Source organism: Labrus bergylta, chromosome 6 (genome assembly GCF_963930695.1).
Source record: "Labrus bergylta chromosome 6, fLabBer1.1, whole genome shotgun sequence".
NCBI classification, from domain to species: Eukaryota; Metazoa; Chordata; class Actinopteri; order Labriformes; family Labridae; genus Labrus; species Labrus bergylta.
Window position 1 is genome coordinate 16,452,841 of NC_089200.1, and position 19,693 is coordinate 16,472,533.

Consider the following 19,693-nt stretch of genomic DNA (forward strand, 5'->3'; position numbering starts at 1 on the left):
CATGCATGGTTCCCGACCACGCCCTTTGCAAATGTCCTTCATGATGAAAATTTACAATGAATTATGAGTGTTTTAAAACTAGCTTTTTGTTTTCTTCAGGGGGGCAAAAAATGACTTAGGGGGCTATCGTGCTAAGGGTCATCCAATTGTGTTTTGCAGAAGATGTACACACACACTGAGCCAAACACACTCATACATATTTACACACACACACACACACACAAACACACACACACACACACACACACACACGCACACACACACACACACACACTGAACACACAAATGAAAGTTGATATGTCAAACTGATTTCATTACAACTTTTTCTTGAATGATGAATGAAGCGCACACAGACAAAGACATACACACTCACACACACAAACTTCAAATCTGCAGACACGTATAAATGATTCCATTACTACTTTTCCCTGAACTCTGGGGACCCAAAGTTTGAGACAACACACACACCATAAACTGTTTCACACACACACACACACACACACACACACACACACACACACACACACACACACACACACACACACACACACACACACACACACACACATACCATAGACTGTATAAGACATAAACATATACTCAGACACACACAAAAAAAACCCTTCAACAGAAGCAGTGACCCACAGGTAATGTGATGGGGCAATTGATCAGACTGATTTTCTCTAGCAGAACACAGAGAGACACACAAAGACAGAAAAACACAGTCACAACTTTAAAGCTGCACCTTTGTAAAAACTGTTCTTATTGGACCTTTTGATGTGCTTTTCTGCCTTTGGGACAATATAAACAATAGAAAAACAATCAAAAGGCAACAAAACCCCCAGCGTTTGGAATGTGAAGGAGAGGAAGAAGTGTCAGAAGTAGAGGGCAACACTGAAAATTATGATAATACTTCAGCTGAGAAGGAGGATGACTAACCCATATGAGGAAGGAGAACATACTGAAATGAAAGATGGTTTCCAGTCAAAGGATGGAAATTTGCTCTGGTCTTCCATTCCTTCAAATGACAGATGACGCATGCTGGGGCAGAGAGAAAAAGAAGTCCCCGTTGTCCAACAAGGAATGCAATATTTCGTGCTGATGGCATCAAGTCCAATTTTGAGCTATTTCTCCCGGAGTCAATTCAAAAGATTACCTGGGTCTGTTGGTTGCAGCTTGTGTCTACAGATCCAGTAAAGAAGCTACATTTAGCCTATGGCATGCCCAGTCTGAAAGGGCAATTTTTCATGTCACTCAAGGGGTTCCATGTAATTTCAAGAGTGATTGATGACAGTTGATGATCTTGCACAAGACGAACATGCTGTGTACGAAACAAACTTGCTGCATCTGATTAACAATCCTGAAGCTGATGTGACAGTGGATGAGTGCTTGGTTCCCTTCAGAGGTCGCTGGGCCTTCAAATCGTTCAAATCAAAAAGTAAACCAAGAAAGTATGGCATAAAAATCTGGGTTGTCTGCAATGCTATGAAAAGCTATGCCTGGAACATGCAAAGTTTCACTGGCAAACCTTTTGATGGACAACCAGAAAAAATGAGTTGATAATATGCCCTTGGACAGGATTTACTGAAGAAAGATGACTTTGGTGGTATTGGTTAGGAAGAACAGACCTGAGCGTCCCCCTGAACTTTTGGCAGCCAGAGAAAGTGCTCGATTCTCATCAGAGTTCACTTTCACTGAGACACATGCACTTGTGTCCTACTGACCCCAAAAAAGAAATGTGCTGAAATGTGTCCTGATGAACACTTCAAATGGATATACTGCTGTGAGCCGTAAGGAAGACAAAAAGCCTCAAATTATCCTGCACTACAACCAGAACAAAGGGGGAGTCGACAAACCTGGACAAGGTACAGTATTCAGCTTTTTAAGGAACATTTATTGTCAACCATACAAATAAAAATGGCTGTCTTTCTGCACACTTGACGTGTCTGCCTACATCTCAACAACAACTAAACCCAGCCTGTTTTCTGTGCTTTTTAGAAAGAATTGAAACAATTCTGAAAACTACATTTTGTCAATGGTTGCAACTAAAGTAAAGATTGTTTTTGTTTTTGTACATGAAATTGCTTTTCTCTGTTATCTGTTTTTTTTTTTTGGAAATACATTTGAATCAGTCAGATCTGACCTGTTAATATACTTACTATTATTTGTCAAATACCAGTTCGTAATTATCCATAATAATCCATAAATTCTGTTTATTTCGAGAATTACTATTAATGAGGTCCTTCAACCTTTAATTTCATAAACAAGTGTCAAGTTTGGTTATCACTGATAATGACTTTTAACACAGTTAGGTGCGACACATAATTATGTGATATAGCTCATGATTTATAACCAGTCAAACCAGATGAGGTCAATTTTAACCCATGAGGAGAACAAAGCTTCTGCCCCACCATGTGTTTAGCTCTAAATTACAAATGTTAGCATAGTACTATGCTGAACTCGGACGGTTAATTCACATCCTAAATATTGTATCATGTTAAACATAAGCATGCCTGCATTCAGGGACCGATTTTTTTTATTTACCCGGCACCTTGGCTGTTGTGACAAAAAGTTAATATTGGACTGCATTGCCATTGAGAGCTTTAGACCCTAATTACATTATCAATCAATCAATCACATTTATTTATAAAGCACATTTAAAAACAGCAACAGCTGACCAAAGTGCTGTACAAACAAAAACAAGAGAGCAATACAGATTAAAAAACAAAACAAAAATAACAAGGCAAAACTCACACATGCCTACACACATGCACACAGAATACTAACAATATAATTAGACAATAATATTATAAGACATTTGATAGAAGTACATTTGAAAGAAGTATAAGCAACCTAACTAGGACTCAAAGGCCAACGTGTAGAAATGTGTTTTGAGGCGGGACTTAAAAGATTCCACAGAGGGGGCAGACCTGACTGAGGGAGGAAGGCTGTTCCACAAGCGAGGGGCCTTGACCGCAAAGGCTCGGTCACCTCAAAGTTTAAAGTGAGAGTGAGGTACAGCTAGGAGGCCCATGTTAGAGGATCTGAGGGGCCTGGCTGTTGTGTAGGGGCTGAGGAGATCAGTAATATAAGAGGGTGCCAGGCCATTTAGTGCTTTAAAAACAAACAATGCAACCTTAAAATCAATTCTGTAACGAATTGAAAGCCAGTGAAGAGAGGCTAAAACAGGGCTGATATGCTCCCTTTTACATGAGCCAGTAAGCAGCCTGGCTGCAGCATTTTGAACCAGTTGCAGTCGTGATAGGGATGACTGGCTGATCCCAGAGTACAGGGAGTTACAGTAGTCGAGACAGGACAAGATGAAGTCATGAAAGGGGAGGATAGGTTTAAGTTTCGAGATGGTTCTTAGCTGAAAGAAACTGGTTTTAACTACTGAATTGATCTGGTATTCAAATGTGAAGGCGGAATCAAATATTACTCCAAGGTTCTTAGCATGTGGCTTGATGAGGGAGGAAAGATGACCTAAGCTGCTTGGGACCTGTTTTATGGCCAAAAAGAACAACTTCAGTTTTGTTCTCATTCAGCTGTAAGAGATTCTGGGCCATCCAGCATTTGATGTCTTCTAGGCACTGTGTAAGAGAATTTCAGTCTGATTGATTTTTTGGGTTTATGGGTAGGTATAGTTGGGTATCATCTGCGTAACAGTGATAAGAAATGTTATGCTTTTCCGTTATTTTTTTCAAGCGGGAGCATGTAAATGGAGAAAAGAATAGGGCCTAGGATGGAGCCTTGAGGGACCCCGCAGGACAGATTTGCTGTAGAGGAAGAGGAATTGCCTATGTTCACTGAGAACGTTCTATTTTTTAAATAGGAGATGAACCAATTCAGGGCGGAGCCTCCAACACCAACCATATGCTGAAGGCGATCAATTAGAGTGGCGTGATCAACGGTATCAAAAGCGGCACTCCAATAAAGCCAGGACAGCACAGTTTCCTGAATCGACTGTGAGTCGGAGATCATTATGGACTTTTAGTAAGGCGGACTCAGTACTGTGAGCTACCCTGAAACCTGACTGAAATTTATCAAGTATATTATTTTGGTGAAGATAGGGCAAAAGTTTGTGCAGAACAACCTTTTCTAGTATTTTGGAGAGGAAAGGTAGTTTTGAAATGGGTCGGTAATTACAAAGCAGAAAGTGGTCCAGGTTTGGTTTCTTTAACAGAGGCTGCACCACAGCATGTTTAAGAAAGGCTGGGACTTTGTCGATTGCCAAGGAGCTGTTTACAATTGAGAGGATACTTGGCCCAATGGAGTCAAAGGCCTCCTTAACAAGACGAGTAGGAACTGCGGGCAGGTTGTAGATTTTATGTTAAAAACAGCTTCTTTAAGTGAGGCTAGGGAGATGGGCTCAAACCAGTTCAACTGGGCAGAGTGAAAAAGAGAGACAGAAACATCCATCGTTGGTACTTCAATGCTCTTTCGAATGCTTTCAACTTTACCAGTGAAGAACTTCAAGAAGTCGTCACATTTACCTAACGGCACACCTTGGGTGATTCTGGTAGACGGACAGATGAGAGAATTTATGGTACTAAAGAGGACCTTAGAGTTATGGTAGTTCTTTGAAATCATGTCAGAGAAATGTTTTGCTCTTGGTGCCTTAACTTCTTGCTGGTACCTTAACAGCTGGTCCTTTAAGATATTATAGGAAATCTGGAGCTTATCCTGCTTCCATTTCCGCTCAGTATTACGACAATCGCTCCTTAAGGCTCTAGTTGTGTCAGTGAGCCAAGGTTGAGATTTTGGTTCAGGTTTTTTTTTTTATTTAAAGGGAGCAATGGCCTCTAGAATGGAGGAGCAGGTGGAATTAAATAAGGTAGTGAGTTCCTCTGTGCTGAGCTCGGGAGGTGAGGCCTCAATGATGTGAATGTTTGGGGCAGCTATGAGGGCAGCTGAAAAAATACTAGCGGTAGAGGAGTTAATGTGGCGAGAGCAGCGAACAGGAAGGAGAACAGTTGACTGAGAAACAGGTCGAGAAACTTTAAACATAATTACACTGTGATCTGAGAGGTGAGGGCCAATTATTTCCATATTAAAAACAGGACAACCAGTTGTCAAAACTAAATCAAGTGTGTGCCCAAATTTATGGGTGGGACCAGTTACATGCTGTGTGAAATTAAAAGATTCAATTAAATTAAGAAATTCACCAACTAGTGGTTTGGAAGGACAGCACACAGGGATATTAAAATCACCAAGAATCAGCACGCTGTCATATTTCGACATTATCTGAGATAAGAGGAATTGAGGAATAAAGTTGTTATCAGGTTTAGGAGGGCGATATACCAAGATAATTAACAAAGGGTGTGCCGTCCATACTTTAAGAATCTGTACTTCAAAACTGGAGAAACAACCCGGCGGTAGGCATGTGCAGTTAAAGTTGTTTCTAAAAACGACTGCAAGACCCCTGCCCCGTCCGGAGCGGCCCCGCCACATTAGCATTCAGTGCAAATTAATAGTGATAATCTGATTTTGTTTTGAGCTTATTCTGAAAGAAATGTCACATTTCACAGAAACGTTTTGACCTAAAAGTTGAGTCATAACTTTTAGGGACCAAGGATGGAGCTGTGTGTCACATCTTGCTCTCTCCTAATGAAGGACATTGCATTATCTGCACCGCACGCAGCATGATTGTTGTTGATGTTCTTCAAAGCACTTCTTGCAATTGCCATTGGGGCCAATTTTAAATAATGGTTCTAGGAAAGATGAGACCTCTGCATTTTCCTCTTCTAATCATCCAGAAAATGGGGACAGAACTTCTCCTGTGTTCATCTGGGGAAATGCATCAGGCACTTTGGTAGCAGGTAACATAGAAACGCCAATTATCGTTTCCCTCCTGAGCTGCTTGCTCATTACTCTCACTTGGAGAAGGATATCGTTTTCCCTGCCATTTTTTCTCCTTTGCTCCCATCTTGTTAAACCGTTTTCCTCTTCTCCTATGCAAAACACCTTGGTACTTTGTTTACAAGTGCTTAAAGGAGAATAAAGAAAATTATGTAATGGAAAACTTCATCTAATTGTGCCGCTTGGGCTTTTAAGGGAACGGTGTAGCAGTTGAACTTATCAGAGTTTTGAAGGTGTGGAGCTTGAGTTTAGGACAGGAGGCGGTGGAGAGGATAGAAAACACCACATTCAAGAAAAGGTGTAAATATCAAAGACTGAATGTTGTTAGATTAAACCTGGAAATCCAGCGATTGTTGTCATGGATACTAAAAGACACTATTTTGCATCATGTGTTGTTTATCTGTGGTTTAATTTGTGATCAGGATTTAAAGCATTAATAATAAATGATATGATTTCACTGTTAATGCTGAACAATTTTATTGATTCTGAAATCATAAGAGCATGTTGTTTACTCTTTCGAGCGGTCTTGAAGCTGTTGCTGTGGGTGGTGATGAACTGTTCCACGCACTCCCTCAGGCCTTCATACTGTAGTTAAACAGATATTTATGACTCATCACCAATGTCTTTGCATGATTTGTCCTAAGAACTTTTTCTTTATTTGTGTATCCATGTTTTCTTAAGAATAAGGCAATCATTTTCTTTTGTTATCTGTTATTCAGCAAACCCCATGAAAAGACTGAAACCAACAAAGCAAAAGTAGTTATACTCTCCTATTTCCCAACCCTCCCTTTGGTCCCCACACCTGTTTACTTCAGAGGTTAGCAGGTAACTACTACCTTTTAAAAATATATATATATATTAAACTAACTGGCCACTACCTTGGCTGCTGAGAAAAAGTGTGTTTATATTTCCTTTACACAGTGGCTTACTTCTGCCAACTATACTATAGCCCTTTTCACACATAAGGAAATCTCCTGAAAAACTCTGGAGATTAGGCTACCTGGAGGGGCTTTCGGCTATATGTGAAAGCAAACAGCCAAATTTTTCACACTGACTTTACACGGAGTTTCTCCGGCCAGACCCCTAATATTTTTTCCGCAGAAAGTCCGAGTGAGCTGATGTATGAACGCAGATGACGTTTATATACAGTGACTGCCGAAAGTGTCTGCACGCGACTGCTACGATCTCAGTATGTTGTTCTCAGCTCTTTTGTTGATGTCGTCATTCCACTGGATTACACATAACATTGATATAAAGGCAAATATTCTCATTATAGCATCGTGTAGCGGACTCTGTTGCTCCGGCCGCTACTTCCGCGTTGTTTATTTACGTCACGTCTTACCTCAGGAAATCCCTCAGGTAGTCCTCATGTTATTATCTAGATATTATCCGGAGTGCATATGTGAAAACAGCTTATGATTATCTTTTTTAAAAGGCAACTTTCAGGTTGGAAACCCCAATTAAACCAATAGGTAAGAAAATGGTCAAAATATATTTTTGAAGAAATACATGAAATGGTACTCTGCAATGACTTCTGGAATCACTTATTGTTTTTTTTTACATTTGCTTTTATTGATTATTAACAAATACTGTTATTTAAATGATGCAGCTTTTCATATTACAGTCGGTTGTACTCTGATTTTTAAAAGCACTTTCTGAATAAAATTGGAGTTCAGGTGACTCTAACTGTTTGTTTCTATTATTATTAATTTCATCAGTAAAATATGACTATCACTTCACGCAGAGAAAGAGAAAGAGAGGAGTGAGAGCAATGACAGTTACCTGATACTGTAGACTTACGACTCAGTACACAAGTCCTCTATGTGATGTATTAAGACACAGTTACCAAAAATAAAATGTTTTAGCAGCTTTACAGAAAATTGCCACTTTTTCCTCTAACTTTCTGCCTTTATACCAATATCTAACAGAATTGCAAAAAAATTAGAACAGCGGCATGTCGCTTTCGTTTTTGTTTATTGCTTAAATTTTGCAGATGAAGTAATCGGTCCTGAAAATGGTGCCTTAAACCCCTTGTCTCAAAATGTCATTGCTAATATTTCACCACTAGATCTTCTTTTATTTCAACCAGCCATTGAATAATAAAGAAAACATGAAACTTATTACTGTAATTCGTGTAAACAGGTGTATTTTTCCATTGCGCCTCCTTAAAAGTCTTCATGAATTGGATGGTTGTTTTAACTATAAATAATTACTGAACAAATCTAACATGAGGTTGTGCTCTGACATGTTTGCTTCATGTATGTTTTTCTCGGTCATCCTGTCAATATTGATATTTGCCATCAGTAATATACTACAAAAAGGTTTGTATCATTGATTTTTGTGACACTGCAGCATGTTGGGGAAAACAATCGATGTGTCTATATGCTTCAGAAGAACAGCAGTTCTCACATACAGTAGAAAATATATACCAGGGGTTTAACTCCTGGATGTTGTAGCTTTATAAAGTTCTTTGAAAACATTTTGTTATAGTAATTTACATAGCAAGAAACTATGATTTACAGATTTTAAAATTGACTGTTTTTTTTTTTCGAAAAACACATAATATCTTGTTGGTGCAAACTCAGCAGTTTCTGTCTGACAGCAGACATGCTGAAACTTAATTATATCCTTCCACTTCAGTGGCAGCATTATGTTTGGTTGTTTGACAGCTTATAAACCAGACATTGTTAGAAAGGCAAACAAGTATGAAGCATGCTACAGGTTATTAAAAACACAGACAGATATACACAGCAGTACACACACACACACACACACACACACACACAAACACTGTACAAAAGCAATCAAGCACAGAGCAATACAACTCATTGGCATGTGGCGCAACGTCTCCAGCCTATAATACTTTAATAGTTAAAAAGCAAAAGAGAAGTGAAAAGCTCAGCAGCGGGTAAACATTAATTTGCTGCAGGATTTTTTTTTGTACACAGAGAGTTCAATCAGTAGCTCAATGCCATGCTGTGTGCATTTGGAACATTAATTTATATGCAGTTTGTGCAGAGGATTAGCTGCTTATGAGGTGTAAAAAAAAAGTTCATGGGGAAATTTTTGTTACCTGATTAGTAATGTTAGAGGAAATTTCTGTGGCCCTCTGGTTAATCCCCCCTCGTACATAAAAAAATAGACAATGAGTTTTAAGTATGAGATCATTGTGTCAATCTGTCAGAGGCTAATTTGAAAAGATTAAAAAGTTATGTGTATAATTGCAGCAATTGGAGGCTGCCTCTATGGATCCTAAGATGACTATTCAGTGTCTGTGTAAATGTAGTGGTGTAGTAAAGGGTTTTATACCCCATAGAGCAGCTGGAAATGAAAGATTTATTGCTTTGTTGTTACAAACAACATTTAAAAGGCTTAAGTAATGAGTTAGTAGACAGTAAAGGTCAGATATAGGACACTCAAAGCTTTGCTGTAGTTTAGTATGACCAACACAGGAGAACGTTCCACTTGGAGGCGGTGGGAGGGGGGGTGGGGGGAGGGCGGGGGGAGTTTCTGAAATGGTTCTGCCCACCTTGGTAGTCACTGTGAGGAGGGGCTTCCCTTCTGATGACGCCTTACTGGGTATCTCCTTCAGGACCATGGCAACAGTCTTATCTGCAGCCCTAGAGTCTTTCCCCTACAACAGTGAGATCAACAATGACTTGTGTCAGGAAAGTTGGACAACTCAGAGCTTTTTGCCCCCGTCACGGGGCATCTTAGAGAAAAGATTTAACTTTGTGATGATGGAAATACTGTGTGGGGTCGTCTATAGTAACACAACATCAACTAAAAGACATTTCCACAAGACTATGGTAATGAAAACAAGGTTACTGCACAATGTAGAGGGTATAGACGATGATGAGCATGGTCGTCCACAGCAGAATTTGACAGAATATCATACATAGCTCATTACACAAACCAAAGTATTTCTAGCACTTATGTACAATGTAAGACAGATGAATGGTCACGTCTACCCGGCAGAAGGTTTCAGAGCTACAATATGTATGTAAAAATCCCAAGAGTAAGATTATTGATTAGCTCAAACATCAGTTCTCAGAGTGTTGCACTGAGGTATCTGATGCAACCTTCCAATACCATCAACAATTAGTCTCAAAATAATCCACAATATAATAATCCAAAATATGTTCTGACAATTACAAACAGTGTTTAGGTAGCAGAGAGTTGAATGTAAGTCAAAGCTATCAAAATGTCAACAGTCACTGTTTGTCCACAGATAATTTCTATCATTTTTAAATTGATCTGGAAGACCCAGTATTGGCATATACTTAAATCTTCTTATTGGAATCTGTATCAAGAAGGAAAAAGTGGTATCTGAAAATCTCTAGTGTCAGTAAAATTAAGATAGTTATTTTATCCGTCTTAGCTGATCAGTTAAAGGGATACGTCACCCGTTGAAACAGGAATCTGTATTGACATTGGGTCATATATGTAGGAGAAATGTGAAATACATTTTGAAGTTGGTGCCTTCTTGACCGAGAAAAGGCAGAAAGTGTCTTTTTGGCTCATGTGGATGAAAGACACCAAATCCCAGAATGCACAGCACTCGGCCACTCCCACAGAATCAGAAATACTTTATTAATCCCAGAGGGAAATTCGATCGTTACAGTTTCTCCAAAATATACAGTATAGCAGTAGAAATATAGTATTAAAAACATTTACATATATATTTACTTCAACACATACGGCCATTTCCTCAACTGATTCCGAAATTTCTTCCAGAATTGATCTTGGAAATTCCTGGCAGGAAACAGACTCTATGTCTGTGTCCATAGGCAAACAGTGAGAGCACCGACACTACCAGCCCGCCCCAGCTCGAGCCGGCCCCGGCTCCTCGTCCTCACCGCCGCCGACAGGCAGGCCTTATGTCTCGACTGCTGAGCTGGCAGCGGCGGCCAGCAATATAGCAATATAGCTGCGAGACGGTTGCTGCCGACAGGCTGGTCTTGTGTCGCGGAGGCCGGTGTCGCGGTGGCTGGTGGCTAGCGACGGCCAGCAGCCGCAGCAGCCAAAACGAGGACGAGGACTTTCTCTATAGAGCCTGTTAGCATAGCTTCCAAGCAATATGGCAGACGTTAAGTTTCGATTCTGGGAGTGAGTTCCCACCCACTGATCTGTGATTGGTCTGTAGCTTCAATGTCAAAAATATGAGGAACTAGCGATGTAGTTTCACCCTGCTAACCGCAACAGCTTCCAGTGACGCAAAAATTGTCATTTTGCGTCACTGGAAGCTCCTTTTCAGACTCAGAAATACAAAGATTTCCTATCTCAGGGGAAAATGAGGGCAGGATGCACGACCATTCAAAAAAACTACCAGGTTTCTAATGATTCAAAGCTTAATGCAAATGGGTGAAGTATCCCTTTAAACATCATACCCCAAAAGACCAAAGTAATTAGAAAAAAACTGATTAGAATAAAAATGCTTATTCAGAAAGAAATTTAATTCAGAATGAGAGAGGTGTTTTATGTCAATTGTTTTTCAGATCAATATCCATGTACACACTTGATCTATAGTCGTGTCTTCCTGGTTGTGGTAAAGCTATTCTTACTATTCATGTCTGCACCTCTCTTCAACTGCGTATGTCTGGAGGTCCTGCAGACTTGCTCTCTCCCCTGTTAATCGATTTCAGGGTAATTATGTACTACTGAGCTTGCAGCTTTTGAAACAGAAGGAAAAAAAAGTTAGAAAAAAGGGAAAATAAAAACTGACCAAAGTGACTGACCAAAGTGTTGGACACGAGAGGAGGAGAGTGAAAACTCTGGCACACAGTGAGAGGTTAGCGGAAGAGATACATCTAGAGACCTGCAGCGACAGCGGCGGTTCTTACAACACAGGCGGAGTCATCTTGTACAGTGACTCTGGCCATGCTTACCAAAAAACTAAACCGAAAATAATAACGGAGGTTTAAACACACTTAAGTTCTGCTTGAAATGGCTCCTACTCCGGAGAAAAACTTTACTGACCCACGCCCATTGACAGAAACATGTTGATCATCCGAACTGAATAAGACCAGCTCTGTGCATTCCAAAAGTATTTCATTCTGATGACATTCTTGATGCATGGACACGCACCTCATTATCAGATCACTTTATTTAGCCTCCATGTAAACAGTGAAGTTTGACCCTCTAATCAGAATGTTTTTAAATGGATTGAAGAAATTCTGTACATGCAAGACACTCACTGTCTACATTATATTCCATTTGTAGACTCAGAAAAGAAAGCTGTCCCGGCTGAACAAGAATCACATTTTAGGCATTTAATCTGGATCTTAGCTACACATTTCTAACTCCCATGAAAAATGAATTACACTTTTTTTTCCCCCCACTGATCATGACACTTAACGTGTGTGCCAGTTCTTGAGAGTTCCCTTGAAAATCTTAATGCTCTTAATAAAGTCCTAAAAGCCACCTGTGCCCACTCTCCGGCTCAGTCTCCCTGGGTATAAATGAACAACACCTTAAACCAAGAGGATAACATGAACAGAGGGGCATTCACACACTCAGAGATGACCCAGAAAAGCTGTACTCAAACACTAACATTGATTTTTTTAGTTGGTTTCACTAAATGGCAGATGAAGCTTTTGGAAAAGTGCTGAATGTCATCGCTGTGCCGTATGTGCAGGTATTGTGTGAGCCAACAGTGTCTCACAGTCAGTTTGTAGTGGCTCACAGTGTTGGCAGGGCTTGATGTGTTGTTTTGTATCAACTTTTGCCAAGGTAGCTTTTATTTTTCTAGGAGTGATTACACAGGTAGTGGATAATTTTTGGGCGGACAACTGCAGTGGACAGCTTCGAGGAACTGGATATGCGTTTGCAACTTTGTTATACAACACAGCAGATGAAAATCTTGACGTTAAGATAATGAAATGCTTAAACCCTGGAGAACAGAGGGTTCGTATTTGAGAGCACTCAAGCTGCAAAGTATGAAATATGAATTCTTAACTGTTTAAAAAAAAAAAGATGATCTGTTTACAGTGATGGAGCTTAATGAAACAACTTGAACACATTATCATTTTATTGTTTTCTTTTCTAATACAGCAGAATGTGAAAAAGATTGAATCACTGTGGGGATGTTCTCCAAGATAAAATCAAAAACAAATTATGTTCAGCAGATGAGATTGACTGCAGCATTCTGCAAACAGTTTAATCAAATCATTAGTTGCTGATCCTGGCAGAGGACATAAATGTTGCTGTTTATCTCGAGGCTCTGAAAATCCATTTACAATCTCCCAGTCAGCATGCCGTGTTCATCACTGAACTAATACATTTTTGCAGGAAAGTGTATTACCAAGCCATTCTCGAAGGTAGGACTGAAACGCTTTATGAACTTAATGGTAAAGTTAAACTGGAAAGTTCAGCCATAATTATAATAATCTGTCGTTTGTCCTCATCTGCAGAGAGTTTGTTCCACATGCAGTAAGCAGCATTTATTTTGGGGAACAGCATCATTACTTGAAAATGCTCTTTTTGCAGAACAGCAATTGTGCTCTGAAGAAAAAAAACACAGAGGAGAGAGAAACCTGACTTAGCAGATCATCTCATTGACCAACTATTGCACTCTGCTTCCTGTCTGAGTTGCTGTTTTCAGAGTCCAGATCTAGAGTCAGCAAAAGGAAACAATGATGAATCCTTAATGTAAGAAGCTAATGAAAGCCTACTTAGTCCAGAAGACTTTAGAAAGTGGTAGATGAAGGCCTTGGAAATCTGATAAGCTGTGATTTTAGGTGGCTTAAGGTGAAACCAACAAGACAGGTTTGAGAGCAAAACCTTCCCCACTACTTGAAAAAGTCATTGAAGTGCTTGTTTGCGAGTGCACCAGTTTTGTCTCAAAAGCTTTGCTCCTCTGTTCAAAAAGTCTGTTTGCTTCAAGTCGGACTGGATCTAGTTAGTCGAGTACGCTTAAGGATATAAACACTTTTACTTGCCGGTCTTAATAAGAGTGCCAGATTGGTTTACCATTTACTGTTGGAGTATGAGAGTGAGAGTTTTGGTGTCCATGAAGAAGACAGTAGTTCTATCGACAATGGTGCATGTGATTTCTAATGTGAAACTGTAATAGATACATATACTGAAAGACATATTCAGTAAACATGTAGCTGCTAGCTAAACTGAGTTGACTAACTTTAGTCACTTGCTCTTCATAATAATGCCACCTGCCCAGCCTGCCGTTAAGCCGGTACGAGGCTTTACATTTTCAGATGTTGAAATGGATTTATATAAAGTACTGAAGGAAGTCTACTCGTTGCCCCACTTTTCTTTTGATTGCAAAGCAGAGCGTTTTCTCTTAAACCTGTTCTGTTTGTATATCCCCTTCAATCTACTGAAAGTTAAAAAGTTCAATATATGATAAAAGCTTTTTGTGTCAGCTCAATTAAATTAGTAAGATTAGTGTTGGTGCCTTTCTTTGGATTTCCAGAAAAATAGACTAAAACAGAGTTAATCAACCAAAAAGGCACAGAATGACTTCTGTACACTGAGGGTAATGCATTTCAAACACTAGAGGCATGGTGGTCCAGATTAATGAGGATAATGATAATATTTTTAATGCACAACAGCAATATTACAGTATACCACCTTTTGATGCATTCACAAGAGCGCAATGACATAAAAATGACCATTGCTTCCAAACAAGAAAGTGTCATGACTAAACCTCTTTAGAGAGGAAAACTTGTTCATGGCTGCAGGAGTGATTTTTATACATGTCTGAATGTGTTGGTTCTTCAGAGTGGGTCTCTGTTTAATAAATTGCCGGAGAAATGTCCAAAGACTTGCAAACAAGAGAATATTTTAAACAGAGAGGAATTGTAATCAGTGACGAAAAGGTGGATTGCATTGTCACCCCATTTTTCATTAGACCTTTAAAAGATGGATTTCATGCGCAAATACCCTCTGGAGAAATTTTAGTTCTGCATTATATAGAGGGAGGGACTTCCCACTAAAATCTAGTTCAGAGCTGGATGGGAAAAATAGACGGCTACATAAAGATTGGGTTGAAAAATGTGGTATAGAAAAAAAATCCAGGAATGGACTTGTGTTCATCTCATCTAACATTCAGTTTTAAAGCCCATGTATGAATGCTGAATAAAGAAAAAAAACATCAGTACCCCAGTGTATTACCCAGACTGTTCAGAAACTGGGCACAGTCTGCTCCACACATGCGACAATCTCCGCTGGCTGTGATAATGTGGTGTAGTTTTTGATGTGTCTCTCTCAGCACTCTTGGGTCGACCTCTGACCTCTCACCTCTTGCATGAGTATGCTCTCGGCCTTAGAGAGATGACACCAACAACAGCCGGGGTGACTCTCTGCAGTGTGAAATGGATCATGAGCACATACTCTACTAACACTTGAGGGGGAAATTTGTTGCGCACTACTGGCTACAGTGAGCTGATATACAATAATGAGTGGAGTGCAGCAGCCTAAGTGGGACTCAGGGCGCTTGTGTTAATAACAACAATAAGCTGATCCTCTACACAGTGAGAAGGCTCCTCTATAGAGGACCAAGATGTGGCTGCAAGCAGCTTTGTACCAGCATCTCAGTCAATCATACTCTGTTAGCTGTTTTGGTATTTAAACCAAACTATCCAAACACATTAACCAGAGTATATTCTTGTATTCTATATTTATTACCAGTATGTGAATATTGACAATCAATGTTTAACAATTAATGTTTTTGTTTTACTGTACTTGATGTATAGTTGGGCTGTCAAACACTTCATTTCATTTCATTTATTTCTAAAGGGTCAATGTAGAATATTAAACATAAATGTTTCCATTTGATGCATTATACCACATTATTGCAGTTCTTCATGTTGAGTTGTTGGTTTCACACAGAAAACTGCCCAAAGGCAGGGCAACTGAGGGGTACAGAATAACATCTTAACTTCCCCTGTATGGCAAGTATCTTCTGAGCAAACCTTTAGTTTCCCCTCATGTTACCAGAGTGGTTTATAAAGACTCAAAAAATGCGACATTGAGTCACTCAGTAAATTATGTGTCCAAACCCTGGGGCGCTGGTGCCGCAGTGGTTAGTGCGCGCGCCCAATGTATGGAAGCTGCAGTCTTCCAAGCGGGCGGCCCAGGTTCAAATCCGACCTGTGGTTCCTTTCCTGCATGTCATTTCCCACTCTGTCTCCCTGATATCCGACTCTATCAACTGTCCTATCTCTCAAATAAAGGCACAAAAAGCCCATAAATAAATATTTAGAAAGCATAAACAAACATTCAGGATCATCAACACATTTTTATTTGTGAGGCAATGTTCTATTGTGCTTGGGGCAAAATTATCGTATTTAATTGCAATTATTCTAATGTGAGGATAATTATAACCCTGAAAAACAGCGTAGTGGATTTATTTCTCATTTCTAATCAGTTTTTGGATTCCTTTGTTACCTTATTTTCTGTATAACAAAGGTGTAATTCAGGACACAGAACTAATTAGGGGCATTTGAGGCTGCAGCAAAGTTTTTCTGTTTTTAATGGTCTCTGGTCTGTGCATAAAATGTCATCAAACAACGCATAATTTAGCATAAGTATTTCCCACACTGCTAGGGGCGGTAAAAGTTAATTCATTTTCTAGAAACAATCAAAACTAGTAGAGCAGGATGGCTTACACAAAAAGCGAAGGAGACAAAATCTCTATCTCTATATTCCTATTGATCATATAATTTTTGAGTAATTGTTCAAGAATTTCAATTATTCCGACTGAATTATGGGGCTGAATTTAATACATTGTTTGAGTCAAAAACCAAGTCTTTGCTTTATTTCCTTGGAAGTTACAATAATTGTAAAAATGATTAAAACACTCACAACATAAAAGATCTGTGACACTGTATTTGATGTTTCCAAATTCACTTAGCATTTACAGTTGATCAACTTCAAGTGAGATCACATTAAATGGCTGCTGCCTTCATCTAATTAATTCAGAAATAAAATGTAAAATGCATTAAATGTATTAGACTTTAACCCGTCCAATCACTTTTTTTTCCACCTCTGAAGTGACTTTAAAATATATCAGCTTATTTAATTTGCACAGATGTTCACCCACAGATTGCTTGGGCAGCAGCACTTAGCTGGTGATCTGTGTAAAAGTGTTTGCCTGTCAGAAATGTCTCCTATAGTACTGTGACAGACGAGTCTGTATGGGTTTAAGCTTTGGTGACGCTTTAAGTCCCTCGGTCAACAAAGGAGGTTTGAGGCGATTTGCTGAAAGCCGCGCTGTGGATACATTTCTGCACCTGCAGCATTTAACTGCTGGAGGCCATGGCAGGCTGCTGATGTGATAGAGACCCAAGGCTGACAGTTAGCTTTGGCTTATTCAGGTGACACATGTGAGATTGGCCTTGTAAAGTGGATGAGTTCTATTAAAAACAGTTATTTTAGCTCTTTGTTGTGATTCACAGCAGCTGTTTAATTAAAATAACACCATTAAACCTTATTTTTTATGCATTTGAACCTAAGATCCATGCTGCTCAGAGCAGTTCAATTGTTAACCATTAAATAACTTCTATAACTTGTGTTACTGATGATGCTAAGGCAAGAACCCAAGAACCATTCATCAAACTGTACACATGCTGATAAAGACACTTAACTTTAAAAATCCAAATGGAACAATGTTCTTCTCATCTAAACTTATTAAACTAATGAAAAACAATGAAAAATCATCAATAAACAATATCCACAGTAATGACAGTGTGAGATTTTTGTGTGGGGAAAAGCTTCCACTTAATCCATCTAAACCAGATTCAGCACAGCCCAACAACATAGTGTTTTTCATTATGTAGAGGATGTATCACAGAATTGAAGTGACACTCTTGGAAAGGCAGAGGACTGTAATGCCTTTTAATGGGGATAGATAGCGAATAACTGTCCCTGTGGGTTTACAGGCTGCCGCTCTTTAGGACAGCTGAGCAAATACAACTTAAAAAGAAATCAGCGCTAAGGCATTTGGCTGTTGAGGTTGTCTGGCTATTATTGGAGAAACAGCCACAAACTTACCTCAGAGTTCACACTGTTAAGAACCACCTCACTAAGCCAATGGTCACATCCATGAGGTGTGAATGCAGTGATTGATTTCTGCTGGGCTGATTTGGCCCCTGGTAAAGCGTCCACATTTGGTCAACAATTAACTTTTAAGAAAGATGAGATTTTTTAAATGTTAAAATTATTTGACAGTGTAAGACTATTTGGAGATGGGTTTGGATATACACTATGTTCTGGTTTTGCAGGAGCATTGGAGGCATGCTTTGTTAACAAACAATGAGAGCTTAATATACATACACAAACTCAGATGCACACACAGCACTGTTCCGCCCTGCTGGCTCCTACATTTCACAGTGAAACAGTTTTTGCCTATGTTTTTAGCCTCTATTACTACCTCCAATACCAGCTCAGTGGAGGTTTCGACTTCCCCACAACATTATTATTATTAATAAACTGACCTCATTAAAAAGAAAATACATTATTAGGTTTATATGTACAGTTATACAGCAATATGGTAAGGTCTCTATCTGTAAATGGTTGAATATCAAGCATAAGAAAATAAGGACATAGAGACATCTGTTACGTTGTTTTCTTACTCGGTCACTCAAGAGAAGAAAAAGTAAAAGAGCAAACTGTCATCTGCATAGTTAAGAAGTTCTGTCTGATTTTCTGACTTTTTTAAGGCAGATGTGCTTGTCAAAGAAAGGCCTGTTCCCAGTAGAGCTGACAGTACATATAGCAGTGCAGAGAGCTTACAGTTCATTTTGAGTCTAGTGCACGGAAACACCTGGATATCTGCCATCTCCACACTTCAACCAGAATTAGAATGAGAAAACTTTAATAATCCCTGAGGTGAAGTTTGGGTGTCCCAGTTGCTCTTATAGTCTTATTAGAACTAAAAGTATATAATCCTCAGTGTGTTTATTCCTAAAAGAAGGAGAACAACAGATTTTAAAACCTGTATTTAAAAATAAAAGTGTTATTGTCCGAGTCTAAATGTTGTTTTCAACTATTAGCAGAAGTAGGAATAACTGTGCAGCTGAGGTGGTACCCCACAGTTTTAGAAGCACTGCTCTAAATGAATGATCTGAAGCTTTGTAAGAGCCCGAAATGTAACAAAGACCTGAAATGTAACAACTACCCTAAATGTTATTACATTTTTTTTAATAAAATCCAAAATGTAATAACTGGTTGAGAATGATGTAACAAGATGCTGAGCCCAAAATATAAGAACTTTTTGGCCCAAAATGTAAGAACTTGTAACATCTATTATTAAACCTAATAGTGTCTCCATAATTGACGGGGGCATTGTGTATGATACTACACTTTACATTGAAGCAATAAGCCCTTTAGTCCATAAATTATTGACTCACTCTATGATCTAATAAAATGATTACACTATTTGGAGAAACACATTTTGCCTGCTCCATAATGCTACAAGTTTACGGTTACATTTTGGGCAAAAAGTTATTACGTTTTGGGCTCAGCATCATGTTACATTATCGACCAGTTATAACATTTTGGGTTTTATTTCATTTTCTTAATTACATTTCGGTCTCAGCACTTTTGTTACATTATTGACCAGTTATTACATTTCGGGTTTCATAAAAAAAAGTTTTACAACATTTCAGGTCGTTATTACATTTCAGGTTTTATTACATTTTTTAAAAACATTTTGGGTCGTTACATTTCAGGTTGTTGTTACATTCTGGGCTCTTACAAGCCTACTTTACACCCACATTTTACATTTCTTTGTTTCAAAGTCTAATGTAAAGGGGTTAAAGGCAGAGTCAATAAATTTTTCTTCCTGTACATTATTACTGTATAGGTCAAATGT

General features: G+C 39.0%; 1 protein-coding gene across 5 annotated transcripts in view; it reads right to left on the reverse strand.

Moving 5' to 3' along the window:
- The window catches only part of pex5la (peroxisomal biogenesis factor 5-like a), a 93,265-nt gene that overhangs the window by 44,825 nt on the left and 28,747 nt on the right, over positions 1-19,693 (reverse strand). For 4 of the 5 annotated variants that reach the window (XM_065955862.1, XM_065955859.1, XM_065955861.1 and 1 more), the window contains exon 2: positions 9,389-9,493. The exons of the other annotated variant lie outside the window; for it this stretch is intronic. In XM_065955862.1, coding sequence (XP_065811934.1) covers positions 9,389-9,493 — 105 coding nt within the window. The remainder of the gene's footprint in view (positions 1-9,388; positions 9,494-19,693) is intronic. 5 annotated transcript variants of the gene reach the window in all.